Source organism: Hyla sarda, chromosome 2 (assembly GCF_029499605.1).
Source record: "Hyla sarda isolate aHylSar1 chromosome 2, aHylSar1.hap1, whole genome shotgun sequence".
In the NCBI taxonomy this organism is placed as follows: Eukaryota; Metazoa; Chordata; class Amphibia; order Anura; family Hylidae; genus Hyla; species Hyla sarda.
The window spans coordinates 87,619,175-87,629,569 of NC_079190.1; the positions used below are offsets into that span (position 1 = coordinate 87,619,175).

General features: G+C 40.0%; 1 protein-coding gene across 4 annotated transcripts in view; it reads right to left on the reverse strand.

The window, feature by feature from the left end:
* Positions 1 to 1,743: 1,743 nt before the first annotated feature.
* The window catches only part of LOC130358755 (retinol dehydrogenase 7-like), a 39,109-nt gene continuing 30,457 nt past the window's right edge, over positions 1,744 to 10,395 (reverse strand). For 3 of the 4 annotated variants that reach the window (XM_056562498.1, XM_056562500.1, XM_056562501.1), the window contains 7 exons: positions 8,301 to 8,404; positions 8,070 to 8,177; positions 7,931 to 7,983; positions 6,789 to 7,118; positions 4,329 to 4,587; positions 2,761 to 2,924; positions 1,744 to 2,651 (listed from right to left, as the gene is read on the reverse strand). In XM_056562498.1, coding sequence (XP_056418473.1) covers positions 2,437 to 2,651; positions 2,761 to 2,924; positions 4,329 to 4,587; positions 6,789 to 7,101 — 951 coding nt within the window. In that variant the 5' untranslated portion in view covers positions 7,102 to 7,118; positions 7,931 to 7,983; positions 8,070 to 8,177; positions 8,301 to 8,404 and the 3' untranslated portion in view covers positions 1,744 to 2,436. The remainder of the gene's footprint in view (positions 2,652 to 2,760; positions 2,925 to 4,328; positions 4,588 to 6,788; positions 7,119 to 7,930; positions 7,984 to 8,069; positions 8,178 to 8,300; positions 8,405 to 10,395) is intronic. The other variant, XM_056562502.1, reaches the window with a different exon arrangement.

Consider the following 10,395-nt stretch of genomic DNA (forward strand, 5'->3'; position numbering starts at 1 on the left):
TGATTTAAAAAAATATGTTTTCCACCGGATTATCCCTTTAAGCCTCTCCTGATATATTTTGTCCAAAATAATGATGTTAACTAATAATAAATTCAGTACAATTTAGAACTTCTTTGAACCATGTCCCTTTTATTGGCACTTTTTAAAATTGGAATAAGACAACTCTAAAAGGCATTACAAGTTATTTGGTGCAATCTCCACCAATAATTCAGATGTGGTCTTACTAGAGCTCCATATAGTGGGATTACCTCTATAACCTATGCAGTTAAGCATGCCACTTGCTTCCTCACTTGCCTGTTGAAGTAATGGGCCCCTTATTACCATAAAGTTGAAATGTTTTCATTTAGATATATTTTTGTTTTGAAACTTCCAGTTTTCTAAAATACCATTGCCTGAAGGAGCATTTTTTGTTTGCAACAATGTTTAGGTAGGTGGTACATTTCAAAAATAAGATTCACATGAACTAAAGGCAAAATAAAACAATACTATGAATAATCTCTGGTTCATTAAGATATCCCAACACATTTGCTGTGTTGGTGTAATGTCCATTTATTTGTTTTTGTACTTTTCTGTTTAGGTGTGTATTCACACACTTGTATGATCAGAGCAGTTTGCTATTCTCCCTGGATTGGGAGTAGTTAATGCTCTGAAATAATGAGAACTCGGGGGTGTCTATTTTAACCAGAGTTCTCCTGCATTCGCTGCTGGTTATCTTGTGCTGTAATGCTACTATGATGTCTGTGCAATATACTTCCAAGTCTGCTTGAGCTTTTACCTTGTATTTATCTTGTGATTTTATCTGCGTTTTAGCCATGGTTAAATAGTCTTGTTTATTGTTGATTGTAGTCTGTGTTTTGTCATTTTTTTGGACTAGTTTGTCCGTTCTGCTTAGTCTGTGTTCACACTGTTTGAGTCTAGTCTAGTTTTACCTGTGCTCTGTATGTATAATTCCTTTTGGTATCCTGGTATCCTAGAGTCTATTTGGACTCATCTGGTTCTGGTCTAGAGTTTCATGTATTCCATTTCTGTTTCCTACTGGGTCAACATCCTGATCACACTGTGGTGTGTGCCTGATGGCCAGTAGTCTATTTGGCTTTATTATAATGGCTACTCCTTTTGTGGAGTGGGGTGTGCAGTTTGTTTGTTCTGTGTCCCAGTGTGAACAGTGTCCTATGTTGCCTAATCTGTTTAGTATCTAGCTTTAAGTTCTTCTGTTCATCCCCTGCAGTTCCTGGTTTCTGCTGTATACTTGTACCACTCCTAATCTTGTAAATTTTATCCATGTCTGCCGTTGATCTGAAATCTGGTTTGTGAACTGTTTGTTAATACACTATATTCTGCCCTGTTAGTCTTTGTTAGTCTTTGTATTGTGTCTGGTATGTCTGGTTGTCTGGTATTTTTCCATTTCTGGCCTGTGACCGACAATGTATATTATTTGTTTTTACGTTACTGCACTATAGCGCAGGGGGTACCGGCTCCAAGTTGTCGATTCACTGCTTAGGGTGTTTGGGAAGGTAGAGTTTTCTAGGGTCAGTTTAGGGCTCACTCTCCCTCTTCCCCCAGTCGGTCATGACAGTTGGGTTAAAGGGGTTATCCAGGAATAGAAAAACAGATCTGAATTCTTTCAAAAACAGCTCCACATCTGTCCCCTGGTTGGGTGTGGTTTTACAGCTTGGCTGCATTCACTTCAATGCAACTGAGCTGCAGAACCACACCTAACCTGGAGACAGATAGGAAGCATTTTTTTTTATAAAGAAATCAGCTCTGTTTTTCTATACCTGGATAACCCCTTTAATGCTTCAAGATAGCCATTCAGTGAAGAGGAAGTGGGGGCTCCAGACCCTCATTCTAGTGATATATAGGGATCCCAGTGGTGGGGCTCACGGCAATCGGACATTTATCACTATTTAACTGTAACTTATTGTTATTATTTACAGTTGTGGGCATGTTACAAAAACGTTATGATTGCTAAAGGGAAACTGACAGCTGATTAACCTGCACTAAACCCAATACACAGGGTTATAGTACGGGTGAACCATATTAAAATATTATAAAACTTACTCTAATAGGTGCAGCAATTCAGTTAATACAAGAGGTATTACATTTTATTGCTAATATGCTTTAATCTTGTCCTTTGCGCAATGGAGGTGGGAGCTTCCCTGCCTCCTTCCCATCTGCTCCAATATGCCCGCCCACCTCATGAATATATGGAACCTTCATCATGTGACTGCTCAGTGGGCAGGAAAATGAGGATAGAGGGGACAGAGAGATGGAAGCACTGTATACCGGCTCCCACCTCCATTGCGCAAAGAAAAGCATAAGCGTACTAGAAACAGAGCATAATACTTCTTGTATCTCCTGAATGGCGGCATCAATCGGAGTAAGGCTTCCTTTACATATATGCATCTTAATTTTTTTTTTCTGCATTTATTACAGTCAATGAGCTGGAGTTGGGGCTGTCCGGGTAAGTAGATAGTCAGCCAACGCTGTTGGGACATAAGAAAGTGGAATAAAAAAAAGTTTGGCATCCCATCCTGCAGAGTAGCGTGTTTTAGGATACACGGCAGTGAGTGCATGCTCCATGCAGTCTGTGACAGGCGTTAGGTCAGTGTTGGCAAGGGAGATAAATGTACTCTCTAGATCATGGACATCTGTAAAGAAAAAGACAATAAATAACCAATCAACAACTACATTTTCCTCCGCATATGTCTTATTTTGGCACATCTACATAATAGCGGGAGGTAGAATATTTACACTTACAATGTTCAAAATATTTTTGTCCGTAACTGTAACGGACTTCTGGATGTACATTCTTCCATATTGTTCTCAGGACATCCTTCATAAATTGCATATTATTTAGTCCTGTATAAAAATAGCCAGGTTCTATAATAGAGACTTGTACTCCAAAGGGCTTCATTTCACGTCTGTAAGAATTACATTGCAGTGTGGGAGATTTTAATGTAGGATGTAGATTATTCACAGTACTATGTAGGTACACAGGCTTTGTGCTGCCCATTGTGTTGGATTGTCAATGCAACCCTCTTCTCCCACTCTTCATACACTGATAGCAACACCGCAGTAGAAATGCTAGCACAGGCTTCCAGTATCCGTAGTTTCAGGTGCTGCACATCTGGTATCTTCACAGCATAGACAATTGCCTTCAGATGACCCCAAAGATAAAAGTCTAAGGGGGTCAGATCGGAAAACCTTGGGGGCCATTCAACTGGCCCATGACGACCAATCCACTTTCCAGGAAACTGTTAATCTAGGAATGCTCGGACCTGACACCCATAATGTGGTGGTGTACCATCTTGCTGGAAAAACATCTTGCTGGGAACTTGCCAGCTTCAGTGCAGAAAGAGGGAAACACATCTTCATGTAGCAATTTCGTATATCCAGTGGCCTTGAGGTTTCCATTGATTAAGAATGGCTTTCTTTGTACCCCATATACCACACCATGCCATCAATTTTTGTGTTCCAACAGTCTTGGAGGGATCTATCCAATGTGGGTTAGTGTCAGACCAATAGCGGTGGTTTTGTTTGTTAACTTCACCATTCACATAAAAGTTTGCCTCATCACTGAACAAAATCTTCTGTGTAAACTGAGGGTCCTGTTCCAATTTTTGTTTTGCCCATTCTGCAGCACCTGAAACTACAGATACTGGAAGCCTGTGCTAGCATTTCTCCTGCGGTGTTGCTATCAGTGTGTGAAGAGTGGGAGAAGAGGGTTGCATTGACAATCCAACACAATGGGCAGCACATTGAACACATTTTATAAGTGGTCAGAAACTTGTAAATAACTCATGAAAGAATAAAGTTACGTTAAAACCAAGCACATCATTGTTTTTCTTGTGAAATTCCCAATAAGTTTGATATGTCACATGGCCCTCTTCCTATTGAAAAAACAAAAGTTGGATTCAAAATGGCTGACTTCAAAATGGCCGCCATGGTCACCACCCATCTTGAAAAGTTCCCCCCCCCCCCTCACATATACTAATGTGCCACAAACAGGAAGTTAATATCACCAACCATTCCCATTTTATTAAGGTGTATCCATATAAATGGCCCACGCTGTACATACAATTAAACCTCTATAAGGCCACTTCTTTGACAAGACCACCTTTTCTAAGACATATTTAGTATTCGCTTCTAACCTATGTAGATGTGTTTTCTTCTTTGATAGGATCACCCCTCTAGAAGACCAGAGAGATTTCACAGTAAAATATAATGACCTTTTTAACAAACATTTCCAAGATCAATTATAAGTTTTATTACAGTTCTCTTTTTCTTCTAGACTAATGTAAATTTGAAGAATTCTGACTGCTTACCTCAGACTATCCGAAAATGCTTCAACCCCAAATTTTGAAATGCAATACCCTCCCCCGCATATAGTCACTCTTCCAACAATACTGGACACATTAACTATGCGGCCTTTAGATTTGCGGATTAAAGGTAAAAGTCTGAGAGTCACATCGATAGGACCAAGTAGATTTACATTCAAAACCCTTGCAAAATCTTCTCTTGATAGCCATTCATTGGGGGCTCCAGGCATCCCAGTTCCAGCGTTATTTACCAAGCCCCAAAGGTCTAAAATAAAATATTGAAGGAAAATTTATAAGAAATTGAAGAGTATATTTATTTATTATTACATAGTTCCAGCACATAGTATGGTTGAAAAAAGACACATGACCATGAAGTTCAAGCAAAGGAGGAGATAAGGGGAAGGGGTATCGGTGGGTGAAGGGGACATTAATATACAATATTTAGGTCACATGCTAATATATATATATATATATATATATATATATATATATATATTATGTACACTATACTGTAGGTGTAGTCTTCATCTTGTTGGAGCTATAGAGATCATGCAGCTGAAAACTTATAACAAATCCTTAGCTGGAGAGGGCGCTGATGAGCTGGAGGCCAGAAGATATTCTACAGACCCTTGTGGAAATGATTAAATGAGGCACCTGTACTGTAACCTTGTACTGGCCATGGGGGTCAAGTGGGTGTTTGCAGTGCACTATGTGGGCAACTGCTAAAGCAGTTCAAGAAGGCCACTGGGGCTGTGGGACACGGTCAGTCGATATGGATAATCTGTAGGGGCAAATGAAGTGAAGTGTTAAAACCTGAAGAAGGCTGTAGTTAGGTCCTTTTGGGAAGTAAAGGGGAGCCACTAGTCCTGGTGAGCAGGCACATGGTTACAGTGGGAATTGGTTACTTTACAGGCCTTTAAATTAGCCTGGGAAGTTAAGACTGTAAATGTGACCAAAGTTAAGCATGGGGAGTATGTTTTTTTCATTAATTCAACTTTTATTGTGGAGAAAAAAACAAATGAACAAATGTACAATTATTGATGTGGAACAAAACAGAAACAAAAGCAAAATAAAATAAATGGAAAAAATAAAGTGAGAAAGGAAGAAAAAAAAATGAGCAAGAACCAAGGCAACAGGTAAGGGCTTTAAAGAGGTACTTTGCTAAAAAAACAGATCTCCGGGCTGGCAGGGCCAGCGTCAGGAACACGGAAGCTTGGAGCTTCTGTGCTCATGACATCATGCCACGCCCCCTCCATTCATGTCTATGGGAGGGGGTGTGACGGCTAGTACATGAATGGAGGGGGCATGGCAGCTGTAGTCGCCAGTCATCCAGCACAGAGTGGAGTTCGCTCCATGCACAAATGACGGGGGTGGATAGGGGAAAATATGTTTTTCGGTGGAGTACCCCTTTAAAGAAAAGCTTTGTTCCAGTTTTCTAGAGTTATTGAGAACTGTTTTTCTACTTCTCAAGCCACTTGGAAACTCAAGGGAACAAATTGGTCTTGAGGGGAAAGCATGGACAGCAGTAAAATGCCCAGAAGTAGATGAAAGGAGCAAGAAAGTCTTAAATGTTGTGGGGGTTCTCACAAAGAGCTGGGGAGTGTGTTAGTTCATATAAAAAACTTTTTTTCAGGTACTGCTAAAATCCGAAGTTAAGATTTAATACGCACAAATTTTTGTTGTACATGTGTTTTGATGCTATTAGTGTTTTTTGACATTTCTGGTTAAGCGGTGGCCAATACATATACCATATATACCTGATTGTGATATTATGAAAGCTTAGAAGGATTGGAGCAAATTATAAGTCAACCGGCAGAGATCCAGATACCTTTGAATATCCCAAGCTGTAATGGGAGACCAACTGAGGTTTGCTTTAGTGAGGTCTAGTAGAGCCAGTAGTGAGATACTGTACTGAGCACTAAATTGGATGAAAACTGTCTGGGATCTGCTGTGATCACAGGTTATAAGCCATGGAAGTGCATGACAATGCTGTTCAAACCTGACTAGAGCTAACCTCTTAGTTGCATAGACTTTTATAGAAAAAGGTTTGGATTTGACTGACAGGCTTCCCCAGCTTTTAGGTCGAAAACACAGTGGGTCTCAGGAGTGACACATGGTGCAATCAATACTTTTAAAATGTCTGGGAAAAATGCCAAAATGTAGTAGCTTAATAGTATTAAAGGAGATATTGAGGCTGTCTCTGCTACTTACTTACATAGTTTCATAGTTTTTATAGTTATTGCGTCTTTGTGACAGGAACTCCCATTAACCAATAAGTGCTTGCTATTACTAGGAATGAACACGCTCACTGTAATTTTGAAGCGATTTGCCCTGGTGATCTTCAGACATGAGTGAATCACCAGAGTCTTTCTTCAGTCAAGGCCACAAGTAGAGTCAGTGCATGCCGCATGTGTGCTTCAGGCTGTGCACCACAGTCTTATCTTATCTAAATCATAGTAGTCTTACCTCTTTCGCCAAGGACATCAAAGACCCATTTAGCAGCAGACTGGACACTAGTACTGTTTGCAATGTCAAGGATTACCGTCTGCAGTCTGCTAGAGGTCTCCTTCTTCAGGTTCTCTGCTCCCTGCTCAGTCAAACAGGTTGCCAGCACTCTCATTCCAAGTTTATCCAAATTCTTTGCCAGCTGGTTCCCAAATCCTGAATCACATCCTGTGACCAGCACATATTTATCCGATAGATTTTCTATTTTCAGGTTTTGTCTGTACCATTTGTACAGGAAAATGAAAAGCAGCAGTGCCAGTAGAGAGAGCCACATGATGGAAGCTAAAGTCACTGAAATATGTACACAGTGAAATGAACATTCAACTTTCTTAAAGTGTCACTGTCATTTGAATGAACTTGTCACATGTTTTCCCAACATATCAAAAGTTTAGATCGCACCTGGTCTCACTCCTGGGACCTGCTGCGATTGCGAGTAATGACACTGTGAGGTGGGCAGCAGCTCTGTCCGACCGTTTTACTCCATAGACTTATGCAGTAAAAGGGTCAGGTTTGAGTGACAGCTGGGGAGTAAAGCGCACAATGCTGCAAACTTCTCCTGGCTGTAATTCAAAATCGCAGTGGGACCCGATATGATCTAAACCTTTTATATGTCTAAAAAACATGTCAAAAGTTTATTCAAATGATATGAATTGTATGCAGTTCTATAAACATGAAATCACATGATAAATGTAAACTTAAAAACATGTATCAGTCACTAATGCAGAGAAAACCTGAATGTATTTTAAAATGTTATTATGTTTTCAATTTCTATTTTTACTTTAACCTCTTAAGGTCCACAACAAATTTATTTTTTTGCATTTTTACTTTTACTTCACATTTTATCAGTAGAGCCATATAGGGATTTGTCATTTGTAGGACCAAAATCTAAAAGAATGTATTAATCAGCGCTAAAAGGACAAGATGAATATATACATATATATATATATATATATATATATATATATATATATATATATATATATATATATATATATGGCTAAAATATAAATATATATATATATATATATATATAGAAGGACAAAATATAAAATATAAATGGTGGTATTATTATTATAAATTGCAATGCAATAGTCTGCAGTTACCTTGTAGTGGTTTTATCACTGGATATACTTGTAGATCGGAAAAGTACAGTGTGCTGTAAAGAATGTATATATAGATATTTTAGATATCCAATGAGACAAATGGATCTGTGATGTTCAGACAGTGTCAATAGATGGGTACCTGTGTTTGTCCGAAGTGCATTCATCCGGTATTAGCAATTGAGTGACAGTAAGGTGCGATGTGCTACAGATAGGATTGTGAATGGGTAGAACAGGTAGTAACAAGAAACTGGAAGAAACAAACGTTATATATTAGGTGTTTCTGATAATTGTGTCCTATCGATGTGATAGCCGCAGGGTTAATGTAAAGAAGTCAGCTCTGGTACAGTATTGTGCATGTGTTTGAAAATACCTCTTTTTCTTCCTTTCTGATGGAGAGTTTTTTAGGAGAGATGCAGATGTTTGAATTGATGTCCACGAAGATGATGGCAGTGTGCAAGATTTGATAGGTAGCTCCTGGGAAGATACAGAAGACAGCCCCGGTCGGCCACATCTCTACCATTGTATTTCCCGCTGGGTTTTGGGCGAACCATATATCTTATCGGCAGCTAGTCAACTATTCACAAATTTCCCCTGCCAGAGGTAGCACATGTATACATATGTACAATTTGTAGGACCAATTGAACTTTTTAAAGGGGTACTCCAGCCCTAAGAACTCTTATCCCCTATCCAAAGGATAGGGGATAAGATGTCTGATCGTGGGGTCCTGCCACTGAGGACCCCCGCAATCTCACATGCAGCACCAGCCGCACACAACGCTGGAGGCTCCATGTCTGAATCATCACGACCATGGGGCTAGAGTATCATGACGTCATGACTCCGCCCCTTGTGACGTCACGCTCCCTGCCCGCTCAATACAAATCCCCAGCGGCGGGACCCTCGCAATCAGACATCTTATCCCTATCCTTTGGATAGGGGATTAGATTTATTAGGGCCCGAGTACCCCTTTAATAGCAACCTTCCTGTTGCCATATCATGTAATATGAGACCCCCAAAAAAATACAGGGTGAAATAAAAAAAAAATGAATCTGCAGTTCCTTTTGGGTTTTGTTTATACATGATTTACCTTGTGGTAAGACTGACAAGTTAACATGTCAATACAATTATTTATACCCAATTTATGCTATGCATTGAAACATTTCTAGGAGTCTGATGGCTTGTTTTTTGTGCTGTGATCTCTAATATACAGCGGAAGCATTTTGGGATAAATTTGTGTTTTCTGGGATGTAAAGTGACCAAAGACTCCCCACACAATTCATTAATTTAGTATTGTAATTTTGTTAACTATGTTTAATGTGAAGTGTAAATGTTATGTTTAGAGATGAGCAAACTTTATTTGTGACAAATCTATGAAAAACAGCTATTTCTGGCCTACAGAGAGCCTCAATAGGGGTGTAGAACACTTTGCTTTGTTCTAACACGCATATGGAGTGTGCTGGGGTAAGGAAATAATACTGTTAATCAGTATGACATGCAGATTACAGGCATCGCTTTTAGAATCCCTGCCACAGAGCGGCACAATGACAGAGCCTGGAGGTGGCATCAGTATGAGGAGACCATATAGTGGCAGAATGACACAGCGTGGAGGTGTTGACAGCATGAGGAGACCATATAGTGGCTGAATGACAGAGCGTGGAGGTGTTGGCAGCATGAGGAGACCATATAGTGGCTAAATTACACAGCGTGGGGGTGTTGGCAGCATGAGGAGACTGTATAGTGGCTGAATGACACAGCTTGGATGTGGCTGAAGCATGAGGAGACCATATAGTGGCTGAATGACACAGTGTGGAGGTGTTGGCCGCATGAGGAGACCATATAGTGGCTGAATGACACAGCCTGGAGCTGGTAGCAGCATGAGTAGACACTAGAGCTTCACAATCGCTAAGATTAAAAGATGAATTTTGAAATGTAAATTGAAGATTTCTGATAGCTAGTGCTACCATAAAATTATTTTTTTTTTTTTGGTCCAGGCCCAGGCCCAGCAGCATCAGTAAACCATATATTGGCTAAAAGACACAGCCTGGAGTTGGCTGAAGTATGAGGAGACCATATACTATCTGAATGGAATAGCCCGGAGTTGGCAGCAGCATGAGTAGACACTAGGCCTTCACAATCCCTAAGATTAAAAGATGAATTCTGAAATTTAAACTAAAGATTTTGGGTAGCTAGTGCTACCATGACTAAAATTTTATTCCCAGACCCAGGGCCAGCAGCATCAGTAAACCATATATTGGCTGAAAGACACAGCCTGGAGTTGGCTGAAGCATGAGGAGACCATATACTATCTGAATGGCATAGCCCGGAGTTGGCAGCAGCATGAGTAGACACTAAAGCTTCCCAATCCCTAAGATTAAAAGCTCAATTCTGAAATTGAAACTGAAGATTTTGGGTAGCTAGTGCTACCATGACTAAAATTTTATTCCCAAACCCAGGTCCAGCAGCATCTG